The sequence below is a fragment of the Dipodomys merriami genome, unplaced genomic scaffold (genome assembly GCF_024711535.1).
Source record: "Dipodomys merriami isolate MVZ:Mamm:240054 unplaced genomic scaffold, mDipMer1.0.p SCAF_551, whole genome shotgun sequence".
Taxonomy (NCBI): domain Eukaryota; kingdom Metazoa; phylum Chordata; class Mammalia; order Rodentia; family Heteromyidae; genus Dipodomys; species Dipodomys merriami.
Window position 1 is genome coordinate 55804 of NW_027206126.1, and position 12260 is coordinate 68063.

Consider the following 12260-nt stretch of genomic DNA (forward strand, 5'->3'; position numbering starts at 1 on the left):
TTGGGTGTTCATTACAGTGATGGAAACCTTTATGACACAGGGTGGTGGAGGGTAGCAGAGGAATGTGAAGAAGACACTAAAAGAGAAAGAGAGATGAGACTAATTAAAACCAAACCAAGGAAGGGACAGGTAATAATTTTGCAGAGGTAAGTTGACAAAGACAAAATGGGGCCCGCTAATTTGACTTTCCACACACATTTGAGTCACATTTCTACTTTTTTTTAAAAAAAATTTATTTACAGCACCATTAAACAGATTACACCTTCAGAAGGTGTGCACATGAACTTACATCATTTGGGGATGCGCATGCAATTAGTTGGGGTTATTCAAAATTTGTATCTTAAAGTTTCAGCAATCATTTTCTGTCCTGTAAGGACAGAAAGGGGACTGTAAGCAACAGAACTCCACAATATTGTAACAAAACCTCAGACCGCCAAGAAGGGGCCCCTCCCCCTTAGTAAATCACTCTTTTTAGGTTGTTCTCATTAGAATTCAGAGATGTGTTGGGGTCTGTGGCCTGGCTTCCTACTAAAAGGTGACAACTGATTATTTAGCAAACTTCCAAGAAAGTTTCATGTAAACAAGAAAGTCCAGGAAAAAAAAAAAAAAAAAAACACTTGGAAAGAGAGGTACCAGAAGTGACACATTTGCATTCACACAATTTGGATTTCACTGAAGATCATGCTCTAATGCAAGTTCCATTTGACAAACCAGTTTCCTGGTTGGAGAACCTCTTCCCTACTTGTGGCCACATAGAAGCACAAAAAGGCAACAATAGATCAGGCAAAAAGGGAGAGCTATAGCACAGGTATTCTGTTGGTGATCATTAATCTAAATTTGAAAGCCAAATCAGGAAATTGCCCTGGCTTTTCCTAATATGGTATGCAGTCTTTATGAGAGTATAAAAATAATCTAATGTCAGGATATTTTCAAATTCATTAAACACAATTTTCCCCTTCAAAGAAAATAGGATTTGACACTGGATTAAAGAAATTACAGAATATTTTAATGTCAAAACTTATCATAACGTCTAAGATGAGCTGCTGAAGCAGAACCTAATAGCAATATTCATCATCAATTTTTAAATCAGTTAATTGTTTTGTTTTTGCTTTTTGACACAGGAGCCTAAGTTCTGTAGCCCAGGCTGGCCTCAAACTCATGATCTCTCTGCCTCAGTTTCTTGAGTACGGGGATTTCAAGGGTGTACTACCCAATAATGGGTAATTTTAAATATGAAGGAGAATTAAACATCTTACTCTAACTATCCGTCGTGCCAAGTAGAGGATACTTGAGATTTGAATTCATCACAGAAGAGTATGAGAAAATACAGTTTCCTTCATTTCATTCACCAGACTAAGATTTGTAAAGGCTTTTGTACAAATCATAGCTTTCTTTTCTTTAAATATCCAAAATTCCTAGGTAGAAACAAAGGTAGATTTTCATGACTAGCTTGATGTCATCTAGCTGGATGTAGATCAGTAGGAGAACATGTGCTTAGCATGTGCAAGGCCAAAACCTAACCACAATACCAAATGAATAAAGATTAAAATGTTGTTTTCTTTTTCTTTTTCTTTTTTGCCAGTCCTGGGGCTTGAACTCAGGGCCTGGGCACTATCCCTGAGCTTCTTTTGCTCAAGGCTAGCACTCTACCACTTGAGCCACAGCTTCTTCTGTATATGTAGTACTGAGGAATCAAACCCAGGCTTCATGCATGCTAGGCAAGCACTCTACCACTAGGCCACATTCCCAGCCCCACAAATGTTAGTTTCTAAAAAGTGAATCTTAATATCTCTAAATTACTTGTGGGTTTAGCTAGAGGCTCAGACCTAGGGACAAAACTTCTTCCCAGGGCACCTGAACTCGGGGATGTGACAACTGGCAATTGTAATTAGAGAGAAGCTGGGGATGCTGCTAAACATCCCATAATACTGAGGACAATGTCTGCGTCTGGTTCAAAGTGCCATTATTGACCAACCCTACCTCAACATAGCAAACATGCTCCGGGCAGCTTCCATATCATAACCCCATACCTGCCCCAGCCAGTTGCTTGACATTGAAACATTCCTGTTGAACTTGGGAGTTCCTAATACAGCGCCACTGGAGTTTGCTCAGTGGGCCAAAACAAAAGTAAATAACAGAATGAACTATATAACATTCTTCCTCACCTAATGTCTTCCTTTTATTGGTATTTTAATCAAAACCTTAGAAGGACGATCTTTCCATGAACAATAGAAAGCGGAAGCCCTGTGGCATTTATAATGACCAAAGGTCAGGGGGAAATTATTCTCTGTCTTTGTATACAAAGCTGGAAGTTGAAAAATGGAATAGACTTAGGTAAGTTCCTATAGTGCTGAAATGATAAGAAAGGGATTTGAAGAGCCAGAGAATAGCAGAAAGTTCTAGAAGGGTCGATGACCAGGCTAGTTTGCAAGACAAATGGTCCTGACTGATACCACTGCTTTACTATGGATACAAATGCAGGGCTGTGCTGCAGCTCAGTGGTATAGCTTGTCCCTGGCAGACATGAGACCCTAGGGAAAGATCTCAGGGTAGGGGTGGGTGATGGGGAACAATGCTTTTTTCAAAAGTAGGAAATTAGCCAGGTGCTAATGACTCATGCCTGTAATCCCACGCTTGTAATCTCAGGAGGCTGAGATCTGAGGATCGCCATTCAAAGCCAGCCCAGACAGAAAAGTCCCTAAGACTCTTATCCCCATTAAACTACTCAGAATAGGCTTGAAGTGGCACTATGGCTCAAGTGGTAGAGCACTAACCTTGAGCACAAAGTGGTTCAGGGCCCTGAGTTCAAGCCCTAGGACTGGCACACACACACACACACACATACACACACACACACACACACACACACACACACACACACACACACACACACACATACACACACACAAAAGTAGGAAATTTTCTGGAGCAAATCTAAACTGAGGGGCAATGTTTTCTCTAATCTCAAAGAAAATCTGTTGTTTTAAATTGTTCATCAGATGCTACTGCCACCAAGCAGAGCTGATTAGGAAGAGAAGTGGGGGAAGCTTTTGTATTTCCTTAACAGAATTAAAAGACAGGAAAACTAAGGGGAGGGTAAAACCCAAATGAAAATACTATACAGCTGGCATCACCGTGATAGGGGTGAAAAATAAAACTCAGCCAAGCTTATACAGAAATATTGCACTTACCCCACTTGTTTGAACTGAATTAAGTATACTCAGAACCTCATGTGGTAGCTTATGCCTGTAATCCCAGCTACTTGTGAGTCAGAGGAAGCAAGGAAAAAATGGAGAGTTTGAGGCTAGCCCTACCTCAAATACAAAATAAAAATAAAAAGACGAAGGACAGAGAGTTTTCCCCATGCCCTGGGTTTAATATCTAGTGTCTGTTTGACTGTCTGTCTATCTGTCTCTCTCTCCTCTCTCCCTTACACACACACACACACACACACACACACACACACACACACACACACACACACACACACACACAGACTGAGAGAGAGAGAGAGTACTCCGCAAAACTGTTCTTAAGAAGTTTTGTTCACATTAAACCCTCATGCACAACTTGGTATGTGTTGATCAAGATCATTTTCTGAGGTTAGATTTAATTATGTTGGAATTAAATTCCTCTTATTTCCAAAAAAAGGTAATTTAGAGATGAAAAATATTATTTTGATGTAAACTAAAAGTGATTCCATGGTCCAGTAGCAAAGAAAAAGAAAGGTGAAATTACAACATTTCCCTTTTAATAAAGGCAGAATGATGTGAATTCATCTTTGGAGGAAAGTGAGAATTTTCTTATTTGCCTCTGGCTCCAGCATCTCAAACAATTTTATAAAGGAGAGAGTTTGGTTCATACATCACCTAAGGATATTTCTTAAAGAATCTCCAGTTCGTATTTCTAAAAATCAGAAATGTTGTCTTTTGCTCCCTTTTTAGCTTATATATTGCTTAATATATAATCCAGCAGACATCTAAAAAAGCAAACAGTTCTAGAAATTTTTCTATTTACCTATCCAAGGCCAACTTAAACACAGAGAATAAACATTCAAGAAACTCTACTATAGACCAGAGCAGCATACTCATCAGGCCTCCATTTAGAACTAAGACAATTTGCTTTGTTTTATTCTGTTTTGTTTGAGACAGGGTCTCCTTTTGCTGCCTAGGCTAGCCTTGAACTCCTAGACTCAAGTAATCTTCTTGCCTAAAAATCCTAAGTAGCTGGGACTACAGGCATGAACCACCAGGCCCAGCAAAGACAAAACTTCTGAAATGATTTTATGCTAAAAATGTGAAGGAGTCATTGTTTCTGCTATTATCTCAGCATTTCTGATGAATTTTAGGCAGATTCTAAATAGGGCTGAAAGCTTACGAAGCATAAGAGACCATCATTTTTAATTCTGCAACCTATCACAGAAGATTCTAGTTTTTTAAGTAAGGTACTCTTCCTTTCCCAATTTTCTCATCTCGATGAGACCTGTTTAAATATTGAGGCCTAAACAATGTGCTAAGTACATGATAAATGCTTCTCTACTAATGATACAATTGGATTATGTGTCTCAATCAAATTACAAAATAAATTTATTTGAACTTGGTAATATGGGTCAGAGACCTAAAAGAAAATTCTAAGCTCTACAAAATACATTGAAAACAGCAGCTGAATTAATTTTCATTTCTCATTTGGACACCAATTTTTTTCCAATCAACTTAGTAATTGAAAACCATAATAAATACTTTAAAGTATGTCTACTTAAAGAAGAGGCAGTCTAGGTAATTTATTTAGCAAAAATGAGCACTCAATGGCATACACTCTTCTAGCCCAGGAATACTTGTCCCTGATAAACACTACCCTGATTAACGTGATTATGTAAAAGGAACTCTAAGGAAATTTGGACAGATAAGTAAATTATCACCAAAGCCATGAATGTCATGAATACAACTGGAAGACTCTCAAAGACCATAAATACATATTTGTGTCATACTTAAGGACGCAGAAGAATCTCTGTATGTCCAAGCAAAGAGAATATATTACATATTTAAATAACACACTATAGCTGTAGTTCAGTTCCAAGCAGAGAATAAAATTTTGTTTTCTCTCATCTCACAAAACCAAGAAGACAGAAAATATCTTTTCTTCCAAGCCCCATTAAACTCTACCTCTTCTAATGTTCTGAGAACATTTTCCAACCTGAATAAGTACTTGTTTTACATTTCTCCAACAATGAGTGGAAGAAAAGATACTCTTGAAGTGCCACAAATAACCTCACTTCCCTCTTCCATGGACTTTGAAGGGGATGGGAAAAAACACAGCTATTATGATACTTCAGTTTTTTTCTATATAGACAGTGAGCTATGCCTCTCACCCAAGAGTCAGCTAAAAGCTACTGAGAGTGCAGCTCAGTGGTACAGCCCTTGTTTCACATATACAAAACCTTAGGTTCAATCTCCAGCACCACAAAAAAAAAATAATAATAAAAGGAAGAACTATTTTAAAACCAGTGTCCAGAGTTAAGAGTTCCCCCTTCAGTATCCCTGGTCTATGTGCTAGTGTACTTTGCTTTAGAAATCACAAAACTGTTGAAGAGCAGCAAGAGATACCCAGAGGAATGAAAAGGGGTTAGCAGCCACATGAAAACCAACAGATATGTTCCACTAAATCCTAATTATCCAACCCTTACTGAACACAGAGAGTGCAAGGTTGGTTCGAGCCCACAACCCACAAAGCTGTTTCCACAAGCCAAGCTGGTGGTCCCAATGCACCTAAACTATATAGAGTCCGATCTTAGGGGAGTACCAGATCAAAAATGTGTACTGTTTTCAGAATGTTGTTCCTCCCAAGTTTTGTTAATAGTTTGTCCGTGGTCATGCAGACAGCCATCCAAAGGCACGTCAATGGCTACTTCAGTGGCTTCTCTTCTACTTCGATATATCTCTAGAGGAGGGCCACCATTGTGCTCAGCACAGCCATTGACATGAGCCAGGGGCAGTGCTCCAGGAGGACAGCACAGCCTTTTAGCACAGCCGTTGGAGATGCAGGGGCTGCTGCATTGAAACAGTAAGTCTTTCTGCTCCAGGGGTTCCTTCAAGTCCACCTTTTCATACTGAATGGTCAGGTTGTGGATTCCTGCATTGTGAAAGATTTCTCGAATTTTTGTGCTGGCATCCTGATAACCTGTGTCCTGCTGGTACTTGATGTGCAGGGTGGCAATGATCTTCCCACTTACAAGTTCCCAGATGTGCACTTCATGCATGCTGCTGATTCCAGGCACAGAAGAGAGTTTGCTCACTAGGAGAGAGAAGAGTAGATGATGGGAAATTGTGAATGCAGTAGGGGAGACCCAGAACCCAGAGGTGTAGCTGTTTAAGCTCATCACCCAAACAGTGTGCATTTACTAAGACTAACAGAAGAAAAAAAAATCACTGATCCTCTATGAATAGATATTTCCCATCATCTTCTTTCTTCTCTCTGAATGCCTACACCATGGTCAGCCCATAAAAAGCAATTCAAAAGAACAAGTGTAATAAGAAGAAAATGCATAGGTTTGTTGAATGTACAGGGAATGATTCCCAGTGAACGTCCATGAGCATTAAGTAGAATAGCTCTTTGAAAGAAGAAGAATTTGACAAATATGGATGGAAAACATTTGCCAACAAATCTAGAACTAAGGTTTCGGCCAAAGGATATAACCAAATATCCATGTACATGAACAGCTTGGGCCATGCTCTTTGTAGTAATAAAAACTGGAAACAAAAACACAATGCCTCCTATCTTTTGTCCTCTATCTTCTTCCTCTCCCTGCCTGCAGCACTAGGCAAACAGCAGGTACTCAGGAAATAGAGGCTGGTTATTTTAAAACAGTCAGAGCAATGCTCGCAGAGAAGAGACTAAAAAATACAACTAGAATGTCCAGGAGAAGATGCCTGAAGAGGAACTGAGGCTGTTGTAATGATCCCACAGACTGGCCACAGTGGGTATACTCAAACATAGTTACCAGAGCTATAACCTTCCAAGCAAAGTGATACTAGAGCTGGAATGGTAGCCCAATGGTAAGATTGTGTTTGGCATATGAGGAGTCACGAGTTCAGTCTTCAGCATTAAACACACATGTATGTGCACATGTGCACACGCACACACACATACACACACACAATTCACAATGCAAGTTGCCCCTATATCTGGAACAATCTACCATTGCCATAGAATATATTGTTGTGCCATTTAAACTGACTGTCAGAGAGGATAAGAAATGTACTCATTACCTTGCCCATGTAATTGTAACCCCTCTGTATGGTATGTTCACAATTAAAAAATATATAGAAAAATAAATAAATAGACTGATTATCAGGCAGATAATAAAACAGATCTTCTAATTTCTACTCACTCCCTGTTTTCTGGCTCACCAATGAATAATGTATAATAATAACCATAACAAATATGTATAAAATAATAGTTTTATAAAAAACTGAGTTTCTGCTGTATAAAAATGTTGTCTCCTTTTAAAAACTAGAAATAGGGCTGGGAATGTGGCTTAGTGATAGACTGCTTGCCTGGTATGCAGAAAGCCCTAGGTTTGAATCCTTATTAACACATAAAAAGAAAAGGCTGGAAGTGGAGCTGTGGCTCAAGTGGTAGAGAGCTATCCTTGAGAAAAAGAAACTCAAGGACAGTGCCCAGGCCATGAGCTCAAGCCCCAGGACTGGACAAAAATAAGTTAAATAAATAAATAAGTAAATAATTGAAATCATACAAAAAAATGTCCTCAGGCAATAATGGAATTAACTTGGATCCTACAAAGACAACAGCAAGCTGAACACCAGTGGCTCACACCTATAATCCTAGCTATTCAAAAGGATGAGATATGAGGATCATGGTTCAAAGCCAGCCCAGGCAGGAAAGGCCATAGTAAGACTATTATCTCCAGTTAACCACCAGAAAACCAGAAGTGGAACTGTGGTTCAAGTGGTAGAGAGCTAGCCTTGAGCTGAGGAGTTCAGGGACAGTGCCCAGGCCCAGAGTTCAAGCCCCATGACTGACAAAAAAAAAAAAAAAAGTGTGACTAAGTCAGAGCATCCTGGGTTACAAGGACCTTTGGTTCTTGGAGCTTCGCATCATCTTCCTAGGCTGCCCAGCACCCAGGGAAATCTTCATGGCAGTTTCAGAATGCACAAACCAAACAGCACTCTGCACAATGCTAGCCCTCCAACTGCACTAGCACTCCGTCTCAGCATCCAATCCCCAGTCTACTTACTCAGCTCTTCCATGTCAACTCCCTTGGGGACCATCTGCAGCAGAATGGCAGCAGTCTCCTTGATGAGCGGAAAGGCCGATGACAGAATAATGATGACCATGATGATGGTCAGGCTGGGGTCAATGTAACATTGCCAGTTACATGGCGCTTCAGCGGTCAGGGGACGTAGGTAGAATATGACAGCAGTGATGACCACAATCACAGACCCCAGTGCATCTCCCATCACATGTAAAAGAACGCCTGCCGTGAAGAAAGATACTGATAAAGCCCACAGTCCCACAGTACTCAGATTTCCAAGTAGAGGGATATCTGTTGCTACCTGTGTACTTTGCAGTTAGCACTCCAGCAAACATCAATATGGAAATAATCATAATAATGGCAATACTTTCTCTGAAATCAAAGCCAAGACTACAAATTCCAGGATGCAGAGAGCCCGGGAATGTCAATACGTGGGTGATTATCTCATCTCACAGTGTGAGATGAAAATTCTCTGGTGGATCGAACACATCCAAGAAGAAAGCATCCAAAACACACAGATGAACCAGGGAGGGGCTGTTTCATATCTTGCCCTCCTCCTGCCCTGAAAAGATTTTGCCCCACACTGATGCACTGGGAATGTGGCTTAGTGCTTGCCTAGCATGCATGAAGCCCAGGGTTGGATTCTTCATAAACAGAAAAAGCCAGAAGTGGCACTGTGGCTCAGGTGGTAGTGCTAGCCTTGAGCACAGAGAGGCTCAGGGACATTGCCCAGGCCCTGAGTTCAAGCTCTGGAACTGGCAAAAAAAAAAGGAAGGAAGGAAGGAAGGAAGGAAGGAAGGGAGGGAGGGAGGAAGGAAGGAAGGAAAGAAGGAAGGAAGGAAGGAAGGAAGGAAGGAAGGAAGGAAGGAAGGAAGGAAGGAAGGGAGAGAGAGAGAGAGAGAGAGAAATGAAAGAAACATGCTATCCCTACACGAGCAAGAAAGCTGTTTGCAAGAAAAAGAGATCCCAGGAGAAACAAAGATGCAAATATGTATGATATAAGAATAATTGAAATGTAAAATAAATACAAATAAAAGTATAAAAATTAGAAAGAAAGGAAATAGGGAGAGAAGGAAGGAGGGGGAGAAGGAGAGAGAGGGAGGGAGAGATAGAAAAGGAAGGAAGGAAGGAAGGAAGGAAGGAAGGAAGGAAGGAAGGAAGGAAGGAAGGAAAGATGGAAGGAAGGAAGGGAAGAAGGGAGAAAAGGAGAGAGGGAGGGAAGGTTAATTCTCAGGCCCCATCAGAAAGTCAATCTCCATTTTACAAAGGAAGAAAATGAAACACAGAGTAGTGAGTAATTTGTACTAATTGTAATAATACAATTATGGAATATGATACATGGATATATACATAGATACATAGATATAGAAAGAGAGGCCAATCCTCATCTAGTGATAAGGATTAAAAGAGTACCAATCTCATAGGCTTGCATGAGAAAAAAAAACATATATAAGAAGAAAACATGAAAAGTGCTTAGGCTTATAGTAAAATGAACTACTACTTTTATTGACTCTCTACTTTGTGCCAGGTGCTAAACATGAATGAGTTGCTTCATGTTTACAATCATCTTCCTAGATAGATATTAGTGTCATTGAGGTCCTGAGTGCAATTAGGAGACTCCAGCCCTGCTGTTTCAGTAAGGGTTAGCTTAAAACATGCCTGTAGCTTCTCATGGTTACGCTGGCTGTATCCTTTCCATATCTTGGACACAGAGTAGCTCAATAATGTGTCCAAGATCACATAACTAAAATGTTTTTCAGAGGGAGAGAAGCCTGGGAAATCTGCTTAATGGAACCCTGTACAAAGTTCTGAATATGAAAAAAAAAAGCCTGCTGAAAGAATCAGCTTAAATTCTTCCTTTGTTATTATCATGAGTTACTATTTGTATCTGTGGAGAAAGCTCAGGGCCTCGCACATGCTATGCAAGCACACTGCCGCTGAGCTACACTCCCAACCCCAGCAGTGGATTGTGGGCCTCCCACACAAAGATGAGGAAAGCCATTATCCTCTGGGATATCACCAGTGCACTGGTGATATTCTTTTTCTTTAATTGATGCAAATACAAAGTGTTCATGTATATAAGGTACCATGTGTTGTTTTGGCATATGCATGAAGCTCAAACAAGAGAAAAACATGTATTTCCTCCAATCTTTGTTGTCTTTATGGTGAGAGCACTCAAAAAAATCCTTTCTTCTTGCTTTTTGGGAAAGCATACTGTACAGCGTTTTCGCTGTCTGTAATCACCCTGGTGAACAGCAGCACAGGCCGGATCCTGAGCTCCATTCACTTGCAACCTGGGGAAGGAAGGAGGTTCACTGCCTCTCCTACTATCAACCTTGGTAATTTGTGGAATAAATCCTCGATCTTGTGCCTAGCTGTGCCAAACATCCAGGTCATGCTTACCACAATACCAGGAAGATGGTACCAGTATCTTTATAAACAGATGAGGAGGCCAAAGCTAAACAGGAGTTACTGGGCTAGAAAATGCAGAGACAGAAAGCAAGCCAGATCTGCCTGACCTGGGAAGGTACGCCCTTCTCCACCTGGCTCTACTATACAGCAAGTACAGAGCAGTAAGTACTGAGAATGGCAGTGCAGGAGGGGAGAAAGGGGCAGAAATTTCTAGAAAGAAGTACTGGCAACAAATAGCAAACTTTTGATTTCCAGCAGTACTCAGACATTTTATTGAACATAATAAAAGTTTGTGAGCAAACCCTGCTATGGTCTCATCTGTGATTCAGAGACAAGTCTGGTAGAGACAAAGATCAGCATTCTAGCCACGTCAGTCACCTGATTAGTCACAGTGCTCAGAAGACTGGAGTCCTTTACAAAGTCAGGAATCCTCTGTACCTGGGCTGGGAAGGTGGCTCAGTGGTAGGCATGCCTTGCATGCCTGAGGCCCTGGGTTCGATTCCTCAGCACCACATAAGCAAAAAGAAAAAAGCCGGTAGTGGCGCTGTGGCTCAAGTGGTAGAGCACTAGCCTTGAGCTGAAGAGCTGAGGTACAGCACCCAGGCCCAGAGTTCAACAAGCCCCATGACTGGACCCAAAAAAAAAAATTGTGAAGAATCCTCTGTACCTACCCTTCACATGTCAACTTGGAATTTTAAAAAGTACAGAAAAAAATAGCACCGGTGGTTCACACCTGTAATCCTAGCTACTCAGAAGGCTGGGATCGGAGGATCAAGGTTCAAAGCCCCAGAGAGGAAAGTCTGTGAGACTCTTATCTCCAATTAACCACAAAAAGCTGGAAGGAGAGCTGTAGCTCAAGCGGTAGAGCACTAGCTTTGAGCACAAAAGCTCAGGGACAGCACCCAGGCCTAGAGTTCAAGATCTAGGACAATAATAATAATTATTTTTTATTATTAATAATATTATAAACAACCTCAGACTCATATATCTCATGAGCTGGCAATTTGACTAAAATTGGCATTTGGTAAATGTAAGAATCTTGCTGGGGGTGTGCTGGGAATGTGGCTTAGTGGTAGAGTGCTTGCCTAACATGCATGAAGCTCAGTACCACATAAACAACAACAAAAAAAAAAAAACCTAGAAGTGGTACTATGGCTCAAGCAGTAGAATACTAGCCTTGAGCAAAAGAGGCTCAGGGACAGTGTCCAGGCCCTGAGTTCAAGCCCCAGGACTGGCAAAAAAAAAAAAAAGAAAAAAGAAAAACAGAAAGAATCTTGCTGGTGGAGGAGATGGGGACAAACAAGTCGTTTAAGGATTCAGGTGGACCTGTTGCAACAATGAGAAGTACAAAATGTCATGTCAAAACCAGCTTTACAATGTCGGTGTGGGGGGGGAGGGGGGTAAAATTGGGTGGGGGGAGGGGGGTAAAATTGGGTGGGGGGAGGGGGGAGGCGGGGAAGGGAAGTGAAGGGTAAACAAAGGAGGAGGCTGCAATGCTTGGTAAGAAATGTATGCATTATCCTGCCCATGTAATTGTAGCCCCTCTGTACAGTATGTTCTCAAATAAAATAAAATA

The 12260-nt window shown here is 40.9% G+C and overlaps 1 protein-coding gene across 4 annotated transcripts in view; it reads right to left on the minus strand.

Moving 5' to 3' along the window:
- Positions 1 to 247: 247 nt before the first annotated feature.
- Positions 248 to 12260, minus strand: part of LOC138811958 (calcium/manganese antiporter SLC30A10-like) — a 40983-nt gene continuing 28970 nt past the window's right edge. For all 4 annotated transcript variants that reach the window (XM_069999907.1, XM_069999906.1, XM_069999908.1 and 1 more), the window contains exons 3-4: positions 8255 to 8494; positions 248 to 6291 (exon numbers count right to left, since the gene is read on the minus strand). In XM_069999907.1, coding sequence (XP_069856008.1) covers positions 5804 to 6291; positions 8255 to 8494 — 728 coding nt within the window. In that variant the 3' untranslated portion in view covers positions 248 to 5803. The remainder of the gene's footprint in view (positions 6292 to 8254; positions 8495 to 12260) is intronic.